Here is a 22090-nt window from a genome sequence, read left to right as displayed (position 1 = left end):
CTTCCCCTTCTCCCTTTCTCTATGGGATCATTGCATTAGCACATAGAAAGCTGTAGCCTTTCCATATTAAAAGAACAGAACCAAAAACACCTTTCCTTGATCTCATATGCCACTCCAGCCGCTATCCTATTTCTCTGCTCCATATTCACAGCCAAATTTATGGAAGGAATTGGTGTCTCCATCTTGTTACCATTCAGTCATCTTAAAATTTTAATTACTTATGATCTTGTGACTTCCTTGTATGACATACCAATGGATTTATGTAATACCAGTAAATTATGAAGCATAATAAGAAAGAACATCTGTAAACCCATCACCCAATCTAAGAACTGAAATGTTGCTAATACTGTTGAATAGACCTGTGTGCTCTTCGTCCTTTATGCCCGCCCCTGCCTCCACAACTATGAACATTGTAGTCAATATCTGGTGAAAATTAAAGGGAAAATCTTAAAAGTTAGGAGAGAATAAAGGTTATGTTATATTCAGGGAAGCAACAATAAGAATATCTGCTTCTCATAAGAAACAACGTAAGACAGAAGACAGTGGAATGGTATCTTTAAAATGCTAAAAGAAACAACAACAAAAAAATCAAATTAGAATTCTATGTCTAGTGGAAAAAATATCTTTCAAAAATGAAGGCAAAATAAATGTATTTTCAGATGTTTGAAGCTGGACAGTTACCAGTAAGTTCACACCACGTGAAATTCCAAAGGAAATTTTTCAGGCAGAAGGGAAATGGTCCCAGGTAGAAATCAGGATGTGAAGAAGGAATGAAGAACATCAGGAATAGTAAGTACGTGGGTGAACATAAAAGACTATTTTTGTCTTAAATTCTTCAAAGCGAGGCCATTTTAAAACCTTCAGAGACCCCAAACTCTGAGATTATGGTGCTCCTGCCCATATGTAATTCGTAATTATAGGGAGGCTAGTAGGGGAAGAGGGAAAGGAAAAGTGCCTATTTTTTTTCCTTTAGGGTAACTCTTGACATTATCTAATTAGGCATGAATTATCAGCCTGATGTTACTTATAAGGAAACTGAATCTCAGAGAGGTGGAGTCACTTATCCAAGGTCACTTACTTACTAGCAGATTAAGTATTTCATGTCGTGCATGTCTTGCTCCAAAGCCTGGACTTTCGGCCTTAGCATAAATGTTGATGGGTGATTGTGGAAAATGCAAAAGAAGATGCAGAGAGGAAGGAGATGAGCTGGTAACCACAACCCAGAGTAGGAATAAAGGCCACAAAACTGCAGCACTTCCTGGGCAGGGACTGGCACCTCTCCTCCCCTAGGAGGAGATTTATAAACTTGATAAAAACTGAGATGTGTGGGAACTTTGATCCTTGCACAAAATAAATGAGATATCTTGAAAATGGTGGTTGGGAGGTTGGAGGAAAGAGAGGGAAGGAAACTAGTAAAAGGATTGACATCTGATGGCTTGTCTTTAGCACTATAACCCCAGACTCTTCTGGACTGACCCCATCTTTCATTACTGTGGCCTCTGGGAAAGCATATAAAATGTTTAAATGTTAATTGCTAAATGAAATCTACTTAAAAGAAGGCAAATTGGCAAGAAAAATTTACCGTAAGCCAAGTTTCATGATTTTCAGGTGGTATAATGGAAGAAGAGTTTGGAGTTGTAAATTTAGATTCACTTATTGGCTGGGTGACCCTGTGCAAGTGACTTAGCCTTTACACATTTCAGTTTCTTTATATGTAAACAGAAATACCTTATAGGTCTGTATATGGAGCTTTGAGCCTCAGTTTCTGCATCTATTAAACGAGGATAATAATAGTACCTACCTCATTGGGTTGTTGGGAGAAATAAATGAGTTTATACATGTTAAGTACTTAAAAATAATGACTACTGCAAAGTAAGTATTGAATAAGGGTTAGCTATCACAGTTAATAAACGAGCTGATACAGTTTGTTCATAGCAGGCATTAGTCTCTGAAATTTTCTTGTGTCTAAAGCCATGAGGCACGAGCTTTGTGCCTAGTTTACCCAGGGCCTACAACAGTGCCTGGCATACAGTACTGCTTTCTGGCTCCCTTCTCCACGACATCACTGCAAATCTTCTTTCAAGGTCAACAATGACTGTCATGCTGTCAAATCTGAAAGACTACCCATTCTCCATTCAGCATCCATGGTGAATTCTTTACAATTTAAATCAGATTTTACTCCACTGCTTAACACTCTTCAATGGATATCCTTGCATTTATTAATAGAATAGAATCTAAGCTCCTTTCCATAGTTCACATGCTCTGTGTGATCTGGGCCCTTCAATCTCATTATGTCTCTACGTCCTAGCGACACTGGCTTGGTGTCAGTTCCTAGATCAGGAAAGTTCTTTTCAACCTCAGGGCCTTTGCATTTGCTGTTCTGTCTGCCTGGAATACTCTTCTCCAAGTTCCTTACATGGCTCCTTCTCAGTATAGTATAGTAGTCAGGAACATAGATTTTGAAACCAGGCTGCTTGGGTTCCAATTCTGGCTCCACCACTTACTACCTATGTGACCAGGCAAGTTACTTAACCTCTCTGTGCCTCAGTTTCCTCATCTTAAAACAGAGATAATAATAAAATTAAGGCCGGGCGCGGTGGCTCACGCCTGTAATCCTAACACTCTGGGAGGCCGAGGTGGGCGGATCGTTTGAGCTCAGGAGTTCGAGACCAGCCTGAGCAAGAGCGAGACCCCATCTCTACTAAAAATAGAAAGAAATTATATGGACAGCTAAAAATATATATAGAAAAAATTAGCCGGGCATGGTGGTGCATGCCTGTAGTCCCAGCTACTCGGGAGGCTGAGGCAGTAGGATCGCTTAAGCCCAGGAGTTTGAGGTTGCTGTGAGCTAAACTGACGCCACGGCACTCACTCTAGCCCGGGCAACAGAGCGAGACTCTGTCTCGAAAAAAAAAAATAAAATAAAATTAAGATATTCCTCCTCAGGTTGCTGAATCAAATGAGTTAATATAAAATGTTTGGAACAGTGCCTGGTACATGGTAAGCACCACCATGATCATCACCTTTTAGCTAAGACAGGTCTCCTCAGAGACCCTGTTCTTTGTCATAGCACTAGTACTCATCACAATCTGTACATATTTCATTTTTTGTTTACTATTTGTGCTCCATGAACACAGGAAATTTGTTTGTCTTATATGCACAATTTCTGATACAGGGTAGGTACCAAAAGTAGTTATTATTTTCTTGCCACTTGCAAGAAAGGTCAGGTGCTGTGCCAAGGCAGAAAAGAGGAGAGGTGGGATTTTTACCAGAGTTCCAATCCCCTAAACTCAGCTGAATGATGAATAGCTATGAGTTGTTTTGTAAATGGCAAATAGGTATACCACTGCTATTATTATTCTCTTCACCTGGATCCTATCATCTGTCCTGCTCCACTGAGCTTGCATCTCCCATGTGAAGTGTCCTCTGCTCATATCCACCTTGCTTGGTTGGAGCTGCCACAGCACTCGGTATGCTATTTTTAGCTGCTTTTGCACCTTTCTTTCCAATGCCCTGCTCTTACACATTTGCTCTTCCTCACTTTTCCTGAGCACCTTGCCCACTGTTGGGCCCACAGAACGTGCTCAGTACAAGCTTGAAGAGTGACCACTGCTGCAGCCTTTCGAGGAAGATGGCCTGGGGCAGCTCTGCATTCTGTACACACTTTTATGGAAGAAATGAGGACTCTATAGGAGACGGAGGGGTCAGTTGGCTGTTCTCTTACCTGATCTGCTGGGGCTGGTGGTGGCAAAGCTGCAGAGAGGGACAGCATCCGCAGGGAAGCCTCCAGCTGCTGGGGAGGCAAAAAGAAGTTGGGCACCACGATGGACTCTGGGCTATGATGGTAGTTAAGGAACACAAATACCTAGAAGTCTGCCCCCTTGAGTGGAGACCAGCATCTTCACTGAGGATTCACTCTATATCCATTCACGTTTTTCCCCCAACTTATTCCTGCCCATAAATTCTTTGCTCAAGTGGTTCCCTCTGACTGGAAGGCTGTGCCCACTCCTCACAAATCAGAGTGTATACTTTCTTTATGGATCAGTTCAAATCCTGCCTCTTCCAGGAAGTCTCCTAATCTTAGCCCACAGTGATCCCTCCTTCCTCACATCCTAGAGCACAATCTGCAACACAGGAGAATGCTTGATTATTTAGTCTGATATGATTCTCAATTTGTTTTCCTCAATATTTCCTAAGTTTCTCAGTGGCAGAGACAGTGTCACTTCCTTCAATTATCTCCTTACTTCAGTTATCTCCTTACTTCCCTAGAGACCCGCATAAAGCTGGCAGGTGGCATGCATTGAATGACACTTGCTGAGAAGCCCGTTAGTTAGAACTGACCTGAGAGAAGTCAGTCACACGGGATGGGGACCAGGACGGGGCTGCAGGGGCAGTGCCTTAGGCTGGATGTAGGTGCCTGGCACTGAAGGAGGGCCTGTCCACCTGGTTGTTCTCTGTTCACATCCACGAATGAGGGCTCTGCATCAGGGGCTGTCACGGGCACAGCTGGTCCACTCAGTCTGGAGGTGACCTTTATCTTGTACTTCTTCATACTCTCTTGAGGTGCCAAGTGTTGTGCTGAGAACGTGGTGTTCCATGAATATTTGCTGAATCAAAGTTCAATAGTAGGGCTGAACTTTGAAAGGGTGAGGAGGAGACTATTTTGATGTTCTGATTTCTTGTTTCTGTTTAATAAGCTAAGTATGATTCAAATTTGCTTACTAGGTTTCCTATTTTATCATTGTTCTTCCATATTAGACGTTGAATTCCAAGCGGTGGAGATGATCTTTGTCTTCCTCATAGCCATATTCCCACCTAACATAGTACCTGGGACACAGTAAGTGCTCAGTAAATATCTACTGAATGAGTGAAATGCGTCCATTTCCTGCTTTGTGTATAGAGGTGAAGGTGGAACAGAGATGACCCCAAGCCTTCTTTGGAGGCCCACGTGAGGTCTTGTTTGCTGTTGCTGCTCTGACTGCCGGAGACTCTGCCAGTCAGCAGATGCCATGGGGAAGGAAGAGCTTTGCTGTGAGGTGTCAGGGCTGAGTCTGAAGCACGAAGGCTCCTTCTGAGCCCATCGCCTCCTGTCTGTTTTAGGATCCTGCTCCAAAGCCACCTTCTCTCACCAACTTTTAAGTTCCTTCTCCTCAGTTTATGAAAATGCTCAACTCTTCCGTTTAGGGGGACAAAACCAAACAGATCCGTGACCTTGCATTCCCTTTTAGTTACCACTTATCTCTGTCACTTACTAGATGGGTAACTTCAGGAAAGTTCACTTTTTGTGCCTCAATTTCTTCATCTTTAAAATAGATACAGGATTAGCACTTACTGTTTTGAGGGTTAAATAAATTTATTTATGTAACATGCTTAGAATGGTGCCTGTCATGGTGAGCAGTCAATAAATGTCAGCTATTCTTGTCTCCCCAGTGTATGGAAAAAGGTTGCCTATTCCCTTGACTAATGGCGTTTGGCTTCCATTTCCACCAGTGCAAGGTCCTCCATGATGCTAAAGCCAGTGAACACATGCCAGGACACATTCTGCTGGACCTGTCTTCAGTGTACTGACCACTCCTTCCTCAAACTCTGGGCATCTGCTCTCACATAGCCTCTCTCCACTGCTTCTCCCAGCTCTCTGACCAGCTCTTCTCATGTCCTTTGTTGGGCGTGCCTGGTCCTGCCTGCTCTTTACACACTGGAGACCCTCAGGGTCCTCCTGTGTGTGTGTGTGGTTCTCCCTTTCCATGCTCTCCCTGCTGCCCTCGCTGATTTCCAGAGATGTTGACCTTTATAGCTGACATTATACCTGAACTCCAGGCCTGCATCTCCGCCTGATGATGTCCTTCAGTCACATCCAAAATGGAAATCTGCATCTTCCCCCAAACCTGTCTCTTTATGTGCTGTTCCTTATCCAGTAAATGACAATACCTACCTAGTAACTTGTGCCAGAAATTTCTAAGTTGCACTTAATATTTCCTTCTTTCTTTCCTTTTTTTTTTTTTTTTTTTTATGAGACAGAGTCTCGCTTAGTTGCCCGGGCTAGAGTGAGTGCCGTGGCGTCAGCCTAGCTCACAGCAACCTCAAACTCCTGGGCTCAAGCAATCCTTCTGCCTCAGCCTCCCGAGTAGCTGGGACTACAGGCATGCGCCACCATGCCTGGCTAATTTTTTCTACATATATTTTAGTTGGCCAGATAATTTCTATTTTTAGTAGAGACGGGGTCTCGCTCTTGCTCAGGCTGGTATCGAACTCCTGACCTTGAGCGATCCACCCGCCTCGGCCTCCCAGAGTGCTAGGATTACAGGTGTGAGCCACTGCGCCTGGCCTATATTTCCTTCTTTCTTATCCCCTGCCCCTCTATCTAATCTTCTCAGATCTATCTCCCTCTTCTTCATAAAGCTTTAGGTCAGACTTTCTTCATCTTTTATTATTGTTGCAAGTTTCCTACTAGTCCCCTTGCTTCTCATCTCCCCTGATCTAATCTGCCCTTGACAAGGCACTGGGTGACTTTTCTAACATGTAAATCCAACCATATCAAATTTTAACAGTTAACATTTACCGAACACTATTTATATACCAGGCACTGAGCTAGGTAGTTTCCATCATTAACTCATTTTAATTTTCACAACCACTCAATAAGTACTATTATTACCTCCATGTTACAGATGAGGAAACTATTTATTTGCTTACAGGCTAAAGTCCAAGCATCTTGGCCAGGCATAAATGGACCTGTAAGATCCAGGCCCCAACTCACTTCTCACCATCCCACTTACCCCTGGGCTCTATCTACAGTGGACTATCGCCCACAGGCCGGGCTCTTTCCCCTGGCTTGGCCTCTACACCACAGTTTGCCCTGACTAGAACTTTCCCTTGTTTCCTAGGCCTACACAATGCCTGCTCATTTTTAAGGTCCTGCTCTCATGTGTCTCTTATTGGGATACCTCTAAGCAGAGTTAGGGCAGCTCCCTCCTCTTGCTCCCTAGTGTTTTGTCCATGTCTTACCACAGCATTTGGAACAATAAACTGTCATTACCTGTTTACTTGCCTGTCTTCTACTTCATAATGGCAATTCTCAAGGTAAGGTCTGATTCAAATCTGTCTTCAGTACCTAGCACAGGGCCTAGCAATAGTTACATTTGAAAGTCGGGAAGGCCTGAGTTAAAGCAGCTATCAGGGTCTGGGCACATGTGGTAGCTCCTCCATCAACCAACCATGTTCTTAGCACAACTAAATTGACTGTGAAGTTAGCAACGCCAGGAGGCAGGATGAGCAAGGCCAGGGAAGAACCTCACCAGAGGTGGTCTGCTTTCAGTGCTCAGCCTCCAGTCATTTCATGCTTCAAGCCTTTCCTGAGCTTACCCTCTGACCCTCAAGTTTTTCCCTGATTTGCATCAAGAATCACCCTGTGTGTACAAATGTTTCCACTCATTTGATTTTCTCAACAAAGTTGTGAAATTGTGAGAGTTCAGTTCAATCTACATTTACTGATCCCTTCTCTGTGCAATGCTAGGTTCTGGGGACACAGAAAGACAAGGTCTCTGACCTCGGGAGCTTATATTCTGGTAGGTAAGGGATTTTTGCCTTCATCTGATAAGTGAAGAAACAGGCTCAGAAAGATTGAACCATATGCCTGAAGTCACAAGTAATAATAGGCTGGGTCTAGAAGGGTCAAAGTCAGGCCCCCTGATTTCTAGTAGAGGAAGGTCTCTAGTCAGCAAAGCAGCCTGCTTCACCTACCAGCCATACAATAACTCCTGCCTGTTGTTGGGATAACAGGTGAGCTGACCTGATCAGCCGGTTAGGCTACAAATGTGAAGGCTGTAGATGGTCCTAAGTGGTTTCCTTTCCCCATAACACGCCAGTCTGTGTTTCAAAGGAGTGAGGGGGGAATGTCAGTTGCCTCTTCTTCCCATCAACACTGCCATATTGGGGGCTTGCACAAGTCCATCTCCATGGTATCCACTTCTGTTTAGCCCCACACTTGCTTTTTAAAAAAAAAAAATCTTTACATATAAAATAGAGATGATACCTACACAAAGACTTGTGATGATTGAATGAAAAAATGTATGTAAAGTGCCTGGCACATAGTAAATGCTCAATCAATGGGAGTGCTAGCTTCTCTCTTTCTCTACACCCTCCACTTTTCTTTCCAATGAGATAAATGGTCTCATTGCTTAGATTCAGAGCCTTGCTTTCAGGTGGTAAAATACCCAATAGACAAATGAGATAAATCAGGGTAGGCTAGGCTAATGAACATGCTACCAACACCTAAACCCAGTTCAAAGCATTATGCTTCAGAGGACTGGTGTTAATGGTAGAATTGCTGCACCTGTCATGCAGGTACGTATTCTGAAGGGTCTTCCCATGCCCCTCAGTGGATTCCATGAGGGTGGCCACTGCTCATGCTCACATTCACACTAGGTTAGCCTAAGCACCAGCATCCAAAATGCCTGGAGATGGCTTAATGGGTCACCTGGGGGAAACACCAAAGGATACAGGAAGCTTTGCTTTTTGGATGTCTCTGATCCAGTTGTCTCCTGTTTCTGACTAATGTCAGAGTCACTGATGGGTATCCCCTTATGGATTGCCCTTCTGCTCTGGGAGGCCACATGGAGAGGGAATTTCTCGAAGCTATCAGCAGAGTCACTGAGCTCACTGGAGGCAGCTTCATTCTCAGCCTGGGCCTCCGGCTTGGGCTCCTTGTCCCAATCTCTCCGTGATGAGCTCCATTCAACAAAAGTGTTGCTCTGTTGGGCTCCTGAGAGTGTCAGGCGTGGGATGAGCTGAGGATTGGCTGAGGTAGGCTCTCCAACCCTGGCCTTAGAAGCCCCACCCTCACAAGCAACAAGACTTTGGCTAGGAGAACCCTGCCTAGGCAGGTGGGGGTTGACAGGCCTTTCAGGGATGGACAGAAAGCTACTTCTGACCTTGAGTTCCTCTTTGGGGAAATGCTCTGCAGAAGTACAAGAGGGGTCTTTCCTCTGTACCTCATCAGGCTGAGGGCTGATGACTTCACTTGTGTCTGACACGAAACTGGACCAAGGGCTAGTTCTGTCTGTCACAGTGGTGATCTCATTTAAGGTCCTGGGTTCAATGATGTCTTCTTCATAGTCCTCATCACTGTAGGCCAGGCCTACGTCAGTGTCCTCACTGCTCTGCATCCTTGTAATAGGTACTGTATGCCCCAGGGACTCATGGAACATTCCTTCTCCATTTGAAGTCTCTTCAAGAGCAGGGGGAGGTGGGGAGTTTTTGCCTTCATCTGGAGCTCTTGCCAGTGGCTTGTTTGGAGTTGTGCTTCGTTCTTGCATGACCTCTGTGTCCTGAGCATCTGGGAGGGTGGTGACCTTGCTGCTTCTACTCCTGGTTCGGTGAGGACTCAAGGCTGCTTGGGAATTCCTGGTGATAGTCTGCAGATCTGAACAGCAACAGATATCACTCTTACTACAAGGCAGGACCACAGACCACTCAAGTTTCCCACACTAGCCTCTAGCTTCAGTGCAACCAGACTTTGAACAAACCACCCAAGAGTCAGTGAAACTATATCCAAGGCAGTACAATTTCTAGTACTTTATTCTAATATCAGAGGACCAAAATCTAATCTATTTATAGTTGTGGATACATCTGTGGAAGCGATTTCAGAGACTATCTGCTCCTGCTCAGGAATTCTCGGGAGCTGGGAGTCCTGCTGGGCATGTTCATGCTTCCATTTACTTCAGTAATTACCTATATTAAAAACCAAAATGAGAATCCACTTATTTACCTATTTGATGACAGTTATTAAAACTATCTATTTTACTTGGAAAATAAAAGCAAGGAAATATCTATTACCCATGTGATAAAGCAGGTGAGGCTTACAGAGAAAATGGAGGCAGCAGAGAGTGTTGGAAAGAGCACAGGCTTTGGAGTCAGTCACTCTTGGGTTCAAATCTCAACCATTATACATTAACTTCGTGATCAGCAAACTATCCTCTTTGAACCTGTTTATCTGTAAAATGTGATTAACACCACCCATTTCACAGGGTTAAAAAATACATGAGATAAATGGGCATATATCATGTAGTGTACATATAGGCACTTTATAGGCACTTAATAAACAGAAGCTACTAGTCATCTCAAATTATTTCTGGGATCAAGTGAGAGTGAGTAAATTAATAAATAGGTCCAGTAAATGATATATGTTTGTATGATTATTTGAGAGGAGAAAGTTAGGAATTGGAGGCAAATTTGACTCTTGGGAGATAGGGGTCACATCTCTCTCAGAGCACCTAACAGAGGGCTCAGCCTCCAGGAGGTGCTGGCTGTTTAACACATTGACAATTCTCTGGCCTCAAAGGGTAGTGAGTAGATGTATGAAAAAGGAACATTCCTACCTGTCAATAGGAACAGGCACCCGGAAGTAGACTTAGGTGATCCTGATCCTTTGGCCTGAACTACCCTTTCTTCCTGGAGTATCTTCTTGCCTTTAATAAACCAGCCCAGCCTTGAAGGCCCTACCCTATTGCATCTCCTTCAGGAAGCCTTCCCAGATGCACCAGCTGAATGGGATCACTATATGGCTTTGTTCTAATAATATAAGGAAGCACTTAAGAACATGCTACTGTGTAATTGTCTGTCTGTATGTTTCCCCATTGACTGTGAGCTACTCAGGGCAGGGACCATATGTATGACTCATGTTCTGTCTCTAGGATCTAGCAAAGGGCCTCACACATAGCTCTGGCATAAATGAAACCCCACTCATTAACTCACACTCAAGTTTTACTCATAACCACTTTTTCAAAAAAGTATATTGAGGCATGATGGAGGCAGCAGCAGCAAGGTTTTTTTCTTCATAAAACTGATTTCCCTGATCTAATCATCTTTCCCTTTTCACATTCATCCTGTCCTTGTGAAAATCAGTTCTCATTCTGCCATCCCCTTGCTCAGTACTCCCCATTTTCTTTCAGGATAAGCATTAACTTCCCAAGTTTGGCTTCAGGGCCCAACAGCTTCAATCTTTCAATTCTCTTTTTTCTCGTTTTTCAATATACCTTTTAGAAAAATCCCTCTTTTTGTTCTCATTTCTACCCCAAACAAGCCTCCCTGTTTTGCTCTTATGCTTTCCTTCTGGGGGGAATTTTATTCAGTTGACTACAGAATATAAGCTTGATAAAGGCAGAGACAATGCCTGCTGTGCCTATCACTGTATCCTTCTGGAACCAATAACAGAATAGAGCCTGGTATAGTTGGTGCTCAATGAATAGCTGACTGAATGTACCCAAGCAGGTGGAAGTGGAAGTTAAATACAGTATACATCTGTACTGTCGAGTAGGTATCTGGGAGAAGAGGGTAGAAAGGTTTGTACCTAATACCATCACGATGTCCCCTCATCCCATCTTTAAACAAAAAATTGAACTTATTCATCTCTGTGTAAAATCTATGTATTTTGCTTGAAAAAAATGACACTAAGTGAGGGCTAAAGATGCTGATCTAGTTGATTTCTCAATGTTCCCCAAAGCTTGTCTGATAAAGATTTCCAGGCCTTTACCCTGGATCCTGATTCAGGAGGATGGAGCAGGACCCAGGAATTCGTATTTCAAAATAAGTACCCCAGGTGATTCTTATGCTCAGGCAAGTTTGGGAAATACTTGCTCTAGAGCGGTCTCAGCCTTGGCTGCACACTAGAATTCCTGGGGAGTTAAAAGCAATACTGATGCTTGGGTTCTACCTCAGAGATTTCATTGACCTATAGTGCAGCCTGGGCATGGGGATTTTTAAGCTCCCTCAAAAACTCCACTATGCAGCCAAGCGAGAACCACTGCTCTAAGGGGTTTTCCAAAGGGTGGACTATGGACCACCAACATCCAGGATGCTTGTCAAAAATGCAGACTTCTAGGCTCTGAGAATTAGAATTTTAAATATATTTGTAGTTGATTTTTTTCTCAAAGACAGCGGCATAAGTTCAAGAACTGCTCTTGAGGAACCACTCATCTAATCTATCTTTTCTTTTTGTGCTTGGGGAAAGTGAAGTTCAAGAAGGGAAAAGATATACCCAGAATCGAATAGCAAATTTGTGCCAGGAACCCACCAAGGACCTGGGTCAGTCCAGTGCTCTTTCCATTGCCTCATGTTGCTGTGCCACACTATTATTATTATGTCCTTCCTTTTAAAAGGAAGATGGTTAAGAAAAAAAGGGAAGATGGTGAAAACCCCTGGTCTCTATTTGTCATAGGGACCAATCTGAGGGCAAACATTAAAATGCTTTTGAATTGGCACCTAGTGACCACAACTCCTCAACAAGAAAGGACTTGAGCCATACCTGTGATTAAGGAGCTGACTTGCAACACCAGGTTATTGGATTTCTCCAGGATGCATTGGCTCTCAGGGTCTAGGCTGCTGGCTCCTGGCCCAACAGGGTCCCTACAGCTTTCCTGGCACTGCAGTATGGCAGTATGAGTCTGAGGGCTGAGGGGTAGGAAAGGTTTGCTGAGCTTCTGGCTGAAGTACCGCTGGATCTGATCAAGCTCACTCAGATTCTTCCTAAAAACAAAAAAGGAAGAAGACAAAAGGTTCATTCACAGAGATTACAAACATCACTTATGGACATTCTACCACTTGAGACAAAACCTTAATACCTCTCACTTGGTCTATTAATACTAAGGCCCTCTCTCTCCAATCCACCAATTCATCCTTCACTTCTCTGCAGTCCCACTGCTGGGGACAACTCTCTCTCCCTCCTGTTTGTCTAATATGGTTCCTCTTTCTGATGTCCAGCAAAAATGCCACCTCCTTCTAAGGGAACAATTCCTGACCATCATTCGAGTCCTTACTCTGACAGAGTAAAGCCCTACTCTGTGCTAACATTGTCCTTTGCTACCTCATAACCATTCCTGATCTTTCAGGCAAGTGACCTCTTCTAAAAAGCCTTTCCTGACACTCTAAATTGGCTTAAGGGCTCCTCCTCTGTGCTCCCCAATTCCTTCTGTACTCTTCCATCACATCACTTGTTCATTTCACATCTACTTCCCCTGAGGTACAGTCAGCTCTATGCTGATTCCTTTATATCTACTGCATACAGCATAGTGCTTGGCACAAAATAAAAGAACGCTGAATGGATAAACGGACGTGAATAAATGACAGCCCTCCCCTTTTTAAAAGAGATAGGGTCTAACTCTCTTGCCTAGGCTAGAGTGCAGTGGTGTGACCATAGGTCACTGCAGCTTCAAACTCTTGGGCTCAAGTGATCCTCATGCCTCAGCTTCCTGAATAGGTAGGACTATAGGTACACATTACCATGGCTGGCTAATTTTATACTTTTTATTTTTACAGAGACAGGGTCTTGCTATGTTGCCTAGGCTGGTCTCGAACTCCTGGCCCTAAGCAATCTTCCTGCATTGGCCTCCCAAAGTGTTGGGATTATAGGTGTGAGCCATTGTGCCCATCAAATAAATGACTTTTTAAAAATCTTCCACTGATTAAAGAATAAAAAAAGAAAAAAATCTGTTTAAAAAAAAACTTTAATAAGGCCACATTCTTTACTCTCCAATGAAAAATCACATCAACCTTCAGTTGCATAGGGAGTTTATGTTTTATGCTTTCAAATACATTATCTTGTTTAATTCTCATCCAACTAGATGAGATCAGTAATTATTATTTTGAAAATAAGGAACTTGAGGTTCAGAGAATTTAAGTAATTGTTTAGAGCAGGAAATAATTATGTAGCTACTCAGAATTTGGGACTCCAACTCTTGTATTTTCTCTCTGATAAGAGACAGGCTCTGTCCCAGCTGGGTTCATTCCTTGTTCACACCTCTGTTGATACTGGAACCTGAGTTAAAGCTACTCCCTGCTCTCTCCCTATTCCATTCAACTTTTAAGGTTGCAGCTCGTATTTCTCCTTTTCAAAGTCCATTACCCCAAATTGTTGGGCTACTTCTCCGTTAAACTCCTTCACCCTCATCATTTCCATAATACCTTGTGTCTTAGATTTTCCCTTAATTTTCTCATTATATGATAGTTCAATCTCTGTAACTAGGCCATGAGCATCTGGGAATAAAAGATATTATCTTAAACTTCTCCATATCTCTAGTACACTCAATGTGACTGGTATAAAATTCACACAACACAGACACTAAATACCTGTGAAGTGAACTGAAAGTCTTTCTATCCTTTTGTTAAGAACAGTCTGCATGTCTTAGAATCAAATCCAAATACAATGGGAGGACAAAGCTGATCCCTACTCTATCACTAGAGGCCAAGATGCTCCCAAATCACAGTGGCACCTATCAAATCACTTAGGTGTCTATAACCTGGTGTATGCCACATGGATAAATACCTGAAGTAGGAACATGCAAACAAATGTAAACTTGGTGCAGCTGTAGGAAATATGCAAACCCATTGTTCTTGTCAGAGATTCTGGGTGTAGAATCATGGCATATCAACCTACTAACACCAAGCGGTGATTTTCTCATCTGTGAAACAAGTTTATTAATAATTGCTCTGCAGACCTCGTATGACTGCTGTGTTTCAAATGACACAGTTTTAGGGCTCTCTGAATCCAAGGAGGCGATGCAAATTGATACTATTTTGTTTCATCTCCATTTGGTAGAGAATTCCTTTAGGATGGTAGTTCTCAAAGCCTAGTTTTAGGACTAGCAGCATCGGCATCACCTGAGAATTTGTTAGAAATGTAGATTCTCAGGCCCTATCCTAGACCTACTGAATCAGAAACTGTGTGGATTGGTCCTAGCAACCAGTGTTTTAATAAGCTCTTTGTATGATTCTGACATACACTAAAATTTAAGAACCACTGCTCTAGGGTGATTTTATCCCCTACGGGATACTTGGCAATGTATAGAGACATTTTATTTATTTGTTTTAAAATTTATATTTATTTATTTTTTTTGTAGAGATGGGGTCTTGCTCTGTTTCCCAGACTGGTCTTGAACTCCTGACCTCAAGCGATCTTCTCACCTGGGCCTCTCCAAGTGCTGGGATTACAGGCATGAGCAGCACTGCACCTGATCTCTGGAGACATTTTTGGTTGTCACAATTGGGGGAGGGGTGCTAGTGGCATGTAGTAGGTAGAAGCCAGAGATGCTGTTAAACAACCTACAATGCACAGGACTGGCCCCCACAACAAAATATCTGGTCAGAATGTCAACACATTGAGAGACCTACTCTAGGGCAAAGGAGAGTTTCTTTTTCTCTTTTTTCAGTGGCTTATGTTATGACCCATAAAATGGGTCATAATGTTATGACCCAATAAAATGCAGCCCAACTGTCAAATGTTTTTACTTAAATAGCCTCTGGCCTCTTGCTATGCTGAAGATGAGAATCTGAATGCATTGCTTCCTTATAAGTTTGGGCAGTTTCCCATAGTCTATAGCACATACTGCTCAATTCTTTTTTAACTTGTCTCCTTTAACCTAGCCAAAGGATAGGTTAGATTTTTCAAATGTAAAATCTTTATCCTCCCTCACCACTCCAGGTGCGTCCCTCCTGAAGCTGCGCACTTGGCTGAAGAGGACGACCTTCCCTGATAGAGGAGGGCTGTTCTTCAGTCAAGGGTTCTTCATTCAATGAGTAGCTGTGCTCTCCAGCTAGAACCTCTGAACAAGCTCTCAAATATAAAATCTTTCAAACTTTTTTTCTCCTCAGACTTTTCACACTCTCCTCCTTCCCTCTCCCCATCACTTCCCACTTGAAAATTCTAAAAGTCCAACTGTTGGCCTGATATTCAAGGCCCCTAATGATCTGACCCCTACAAAACTCACCCTGCTCCTTGCGTCTTATGTTCAGCTTTTGCCTAACTGCACTGCTGGTATTTCTCCAAGACTGACTTGTCATGCTCTTTCTGCACAGAATGCCCTTCACATTTGTCGACCTGTTCCTTCAAAGACCAGTTCAAATGCGACTTCTTTAAATCTTTCCATCACCAACCCAGAATGTTACTCATTCCTCTGTCTACCCGTGGCCAGGAAACCTGCAGCTCTTACCACCCCGCATTATAATTATCTGGCAACGTGGCTATCTCCTCTACTAAGAATGGCAGAACCAGGAATAGAGGTCAAGTTTATCTGACTCTGATGCCAAGTCCTTTCCACTGTACAATACTTCTCATTAGATAATCTGGGGGCTGATCTTTATATAACAGTCCTTTCAATTCTTACAGTGATTCTTTGGCTCATATGCTAACTATACTAAGAAAGGAAAAGGACAGAGTTAACAGGATAGATGTGGTCTAGAAGAAGTTAGTGCTTGTGAGGATAAAGAGAGTAGGATGAGGCTTGGTAAACTGTAAAGAGGATGTGAGGCTATGTAGATGTGGGGGTGGTTATTATTAAGTCTTGGTAAAAACCAAAAGTTTCTATATTTGTAGGTGGATCAGTAATAGAGTCCCCTAAATGAATGGAAGGCCTCAAGCTGAGACAGACTCACTGAGGAAGGAGTCTATGAGGCTTCAGGGTCCAACCTGACACTGACATGCACAAGAGCCTTTACCAAACCTCCCAGATGGTGGTAGCTGATGGAAAAACAGTAATGCATGTTGCCATTGCCCATTCACACCTTGTGCCCCACTATGGTTTCCTGTGTCTTTTCTCAGCAGAGAGCCTCACCTGAGAGAAGTCAGAATGGAGGTATGGGAAGACAAAGGTGATGTGGTCAGTTTGTCATCACATGGCAAGATTGCCTCTCCCTGCTGCAGGGATTCATGAAATCGGCGGATGTTCTGCACATGCTCTTCATGGCGTGATGCCTGGCTTCTTGTGTTACTGCTTCTGTCAAGAAAAAATGGGAGCAAAATAAATACCAACCAATGAGAAAATCCTACTATGACAACAAACAAATCACTTTCCTGAAATGTACTGCAAATCTATCTCCACTATCACAGTTCTGGCTTCATCCACTCTTTCTTGGACGACAAATGTTTCTCAAATAATCTAGTCTTCAGTCTTGCCCACTCTCCCTTTAATCCATTCTTCACATTGTAGCCTAGTGATTTTTCTAAAACATAAATGTAAAGTAGCAATAATAAGAACAACAATATATTTGGAGTCCTTATTATGTGCCAAGTCCTGTTGTAAGCATTCAGTGTTTTTTAACCGAATTAATCATTCCCTTCCAGCTTTGGCTTTTCCTTTTTATCTACAGAACAAATCTCAAATTCCTGAGCATGGTATTTAAGAATGTGACTCCAGTAATCATCTTCTTTTTTTTTTTTTTTTCCTGAGACAGAGTCTCACTCTGTTGCCTGGGCTAGAGTGCCGTGGTGTCAGCCTAGCTCACAGCAACCTCAAACTCCTGGGCTCAAGCAATCCTTCTGGCCTCAGCCTCCCGAGTAGCTGGGATTACAGGTATGCGCCACCATGCCTGGCTAATTTTTTAATTATATATATTTTTAGTTGTCCAGCTAATACCTTTCTATTTTTTTAGTAGAGACAGGGTCTTGCTCTTGCTCAGGCTGGTCTTGAACTCCTGAGCTCAAACAATTCGCCCCCCTCGGCCTCCCAGAGTGCTAGGATTACAGGTGTGAGCCACCACGCCTGGCCTCGTTTTACTTTCTTGATGGTATCATGTGCAGTGTGCAAGTTTTTAATTTTGATGAATCCAATTTATCTATTTTTTTGGTTGCTTGTGCTTTTAGTGTTATTATCCAAGGAACTGTTGTCTAATCCAAACTTACAACCCAAGATTTACTCCTACATTTTCTTTGAATAGTTTTAGGTCTTACATTTAGCTATATGACCCATTTGGATATGGTGTGAGGAACGGGTCCAACTTCAATCATTTGCATGTGGATATTCAGCACCATTTGTTGAAAAGACTGTTCTTTCCTCATTAAACAGTCTTAGCATCCTTGTTGAAAATGAGTAGACCACAGACATATGGATTTATTTTTGGTTTATAAATTTCATTCCATGATCTTTATTTCTATCTTTATGCCAGTACCACATTGTCTTGTTTATTGTAGCCCTGTATTAAGTTTTGAAATGGGGAACTTTGTTCTGCTTCAAGGTTGTTTTGCCTATTCTGTGTGCCTTGAATTTCGTATGAATTTTAGGATCAGCTTGTCCATTTCCACAAAGCCAGCAGGATTCTGATGTGGCTTTTCTGAAGTGTTAACAGGGACTTTTTATGTGAACAAAAGCAAACTATTAAACTTTTAGCTTTTAAAATGACTAAATAGTGGGCATGAGAGACACTCTTATCCTATCCATATAGCTCACTGATTGGCTATGGTCAAAGTAATACCTATAAAATAGATAACAAAGGAATTATCTAAACCTGGGATCTAGGAATTGACAGACACACAGTTCCCTTTGTACAGAGGATGTCTTCATACACTGAGCAAGTAGAAAACTATATAGCACTGAAATGGGTCCTAGAGTGGTTAAGTAGTTTTAGTGTATCTTTTTTGGAATAAAGGGTTTACTCAGTAACTGTTGTTGTAGGAGGGGCTGCTGTGGGGAAGATTCCTTGCCTTCTCCATGAGCTGGAAAGAAAAACATGGGAAAGACTCTGATGGAGGAAGGGGTATGCCAAATGACACTAGGGCTTGGAAGGAAGTGGAGTAGAAAGAAGCAATTTTACTCTTAGACCCTGTCCTTTGACAGGATAGAACATCCTCTAGCCCCAGTGGCCATATGCATTTCCAAGTTTGGCTTAGAGAAAAGGATGAGCCAGCTGCTTTTTGCAAAATAACTTAGCACATAGTTTTGGGAGGGGAAAGATGATATATTTCTCACAGTACTGGTGACTGAGTTTAGGAATAAAGGTTAAAAGCCTCTGAGGATAAGAGGCCTTCATTTCACTTGTACTGAAGTGATCCTTTTGGTAGCAGTAAAAATTCTAGTTCTTATTTTATAAAACCTTTGTTTTCATAGGATCTTGGAGTTCCCAGGGTTGTGAAAGAAGATCAACAAAGCTCTTACCTTATCTCATTTCTTCCTCTAATAAAGGAAAGAGAGAAATGATAAGGTAGTTCACACACTTCCACTCTTTGACCCCATTTCTGCTCATTATTAAGAATTCACTCACCTTCCAGGAGAAGACAAATCAAGCTCCTTTGACGAGATGTGAGCAAGTTGGTTTGGGGTCTGTCTTGCAATGTTGCTGGAGAATGTAACATGCGTATCAGCAGCAGGGAAGGAAAAGGGACCGTATATTGGGAGCTGTAGAAACAATGAGAAAGATGGTAAACTTGTTATCACAAATCCGTTTGGAACAAAGAACTGTATAAACAAATTTGTAAAATTTATTGTGTGTGTATAAACATAATTTACCGAATACTTTCTAGGTATTGAACACTGTGTTAAGCAATTTACATATATTTTCTCATTTAAACTTTACAAATATCTTCTAGGTACTATTATTAGCCCCATTTCATAGACTATGCTATCAGATTACTTTCTAGTTAGCTGCTTTATCTATATTTACGCTCTTGCTTCTCCAGCTAGTTTGTGAACTCCTGGCTGGGTATCATTTTACATTTACTTTATATATGAGGATAATTTGGTTGTGAAATTTCTCATCTCATAACTATCAGGTTTGATCTGAAGAAAAGATCTTCCTGTATAGGGACTGATGAACTATTGGTCATTTTCCCATTCATTCATTCATTATTTATTGATAAACACTCTGTGCCAGTCCCTGGGCCAGGCATAAGTGCTAAAGAGATGAATATAATCCAGACTTTGCTTTGATAGAGCTCCTCTACCTAGGATAGCCTGGAAAATTCTCCTTTCTTTTACAGTTAAACTCCTTAAAAGAGTTGTCTATACTTACCATCATCAGTTCCCCTCTTTCCATTGTCTTTCATTTCTTAAAATGAAAGATTAATGATTTCAATGTTACAGAGTCAAAAAAAAAAGTCAACAGATATGGTTTCAGATTCCACATTGCAACTAACTTTGTTTTTTATTTGAAAATAGAAATATAATTCATGTATTATGAAATTCACCCTTTTAAAGTGTTCAATTTACTGGTTTTCAGTATATTCAGAGTTGTGTAACCATCACTGCTATCTAATTCCAGAATATTTTTATCACCCCAAAAAGGTCAAGAGGTTGTTATGAGACAAAACCACTACATGATGTATTCTATAAGCAGGAAAGTATGAAATACATGTAAAGGATAATACAGATTTTGCTAAGTACAACCCTCATTGGTTAGGATACATACCAATGATCCAGGGGTTTCCACCCCACGCCTTGCTTGCCTTTCTTCTTTGAAGTGCATCAAACTCTCCAAAGGGGAGACAGCAACTTTTATTTGCCCTTGGCATTCTCCACTGAAGTCTGTGATGTTGTACCAGCCACAGATAAACTGGAAGCCAGAGAGAAGTGGGGAGAGGTCCACCGAGGCAAAGCCAATCACCCTCTCCTCATCTGTGGGGGAAAGAGAAGAGCTGGGCAGTGTGGCTGGGCATGTCCTGCCATTGAGATTAAAGGCTGCTCACAGAGATGCTGATTCAGGGGGTTGGGGGAGTTCAGTGATTCCAAGGCCATCAAAGAAAACTAATAATGAGGTTGAGAGAGAGTGGCAGCCAGAGCCTGATTTCACTGTTATGTATTTCCCTTTCTGTATGGCTGGGAAAAGCTGGCAGGGTTGAGCTTTGTCCTCTTAATATACACAATTAGAAAACATCCCTAAACTTAAGAAACACTTGTTTTCCCTAGGCTATCATGTCTCAGTGATTTTCCTCAGGGCAGTGGGTCATGAAATTATAAAATTATGAGGGATTTGCATTTTCCTATTTATATTTGTCTATATTTTCCAAATTTTCTGGCTGGGCGTGGTGGCTCACGCCTGTAATCCTAGCACTCTGGGAGGCTGAAGCGGGAGGATCATTTGAGGTCAGGAGTTCGAGACCAGCCTGAGCAAGAGTGAGACCCCAGCTCTACTAAGAAAATAGAAAGAAATTAGCCAGGCAACTAAAAATAGAAAAAATTAGCCGGGCTTGGTGGCGTACGACTGTAGTCCCAGCTACTTGGGAGGCTGAGACGGGAGGATCACTTTGAGCCCAGGAGTTTGAGGTTGCTATGACATATATATATATATATATATATATATATATTTTTAATTAAGAAAAAAGTGACACAATTACAAAAGAAAGACAAATAACCCCCTGGACACCAGTACAAGGTGCAAAATGAGCTTGGGCTCAGGCTCTTCTCTATATGGTAAGGGGGGCTGCCCTTATTGCCGGAGAAGATCCCCTTTTCTATTGGACAAGCTACCATGTGATGACCTTCATTCTCATGTTTTTTGTTCCTTATTCCTCATTTCTGACATGAAAGTTGCTGGGGACAAATAGGCCTCTGTCACTCCACAAGTTCCTATAAGGCTCCAGTCTATATACTGAATATAAAAGGCTGAATCTACCAAACATTGACACAACTATAGGTTTATAATTTGCTAAATAAATCAAGGAATGCAAATTTTCAAGAGGAGTAGTCATGAAGCTCCCACAGAGTTCCTTGTGTACACTCCTGGTGACACTAAACTCATCACACACTATATGATTTGTTTAGATGGCTTGCTCTTCTCTAGACTGGGACCTACCTAGAAGATGAGAGCAGGTATTACTGATGTTCCCTATACTCTCCACATCTGGCACAACATCTTTATGCATCATTAAAAACTTGATAAATACCACTAAAAGCATGAGCAAATAGAATGGGACAAAGAAGCAGTGTGCCTCTGCTGAAGCCATGCAACAGCAAATCTGAGCATGGCTTTGACTGGAAAACACACTCCTCTAACTCCCTGAGCTTCAAGTCACATACATATAATGAGAAGTATGGAACCAGATTTAAGATCCTCCCCTCAACCTGGAGAGTCTTTGATTCTATGAACACTTAAAGCTGCATTCTCCAGAGTAGGGATCAAGTAATTCCTACCCCCACAAATCTTTGCACTCTAAAGATTTGTTATAGCTTTGCTAAGATAACTGATCTTGCTTTATTTGGCTATCAGACACGTAACTTGTTCTTGATACACTATAATGCTGGGTAACCACACTTTGAGGGTTCTGCCAACATGAAAGCACTGTGTCCTAAACATACTTGAGGAGAATTTTGGCGAAGCACATCATGGAGGAAAAGAA

The 22090-nt window shown here is 42.2% G+C and overlaps 1 protein-coding gene across 4 annotated transcripts in view; it reads right to left on the bottom strand.

Annotated features, from left to right (window-relative positions):
• Positions 1-22090, bottom strand: part of C2CD3 (C2 domain containing 3 centriole elongation regulator) — a 136478-nt gene that overhangs the window by 9659 nt on the left and 104729 nt on the right. Inside the window, exons 27-33 of one of the 4 annotated variants that reach the window (XR_011233696.1) lie at positions 20164-20369; positions 19017-19154; positions 16599-16754; positions 12299-12519; positions 8497-9418; positions 7722-7724; positions 3725-3836 (exon numbers count right to left, since the gene is read on the bottom strand). Coding sequence is in view for 2 of the 4 variants with exons in the window: in XM_069471006.1 (XP_069327107.1) it covers positions 3725-3829; positions 8487-9418; positions 12299-12519; positions 16599-16760; positions 19021-19154; positions 20164-20369 (1760 nt within the window). In the remaining 2 variants the exon portion in view is untranslated. Of the gene's footprint in view, positions 1-3724; positions 3837-7721; positions 7725-8486; positions 9419-9555; positions 9727-12298; positions 12520-16598; positions 16761-19016; positions 19155-20163; positions 20370-22090 lie in introns of those variants that run through there. The other 3 variants (XM_069471006.1, XM_069471005.1, XR_011233697.1) reach the window with 3 other exon arrangements.

The sequence above is a fragment of the Eulemur rufifrons genome, chromosome 6 (genome assembly GCF_041146395.1).
Source record: "Eulemur rufifrons isolate Redbay chromosome 6, OSU_ERuf_1, whole genome shotgun sequence".
NCBI classification, from domain to species: domain Eukaryota; kingdom Metazoa; phylum Chordata; class Mammalia; order Primates; family Lemuridae; genus Eulemur; species Eulemur rufifrons.
The sequence above is the reverse complement of the archived record's forward strand: the minus strand, read 5'-3'. Positions and strand labels throughout refer to the sequence as shown.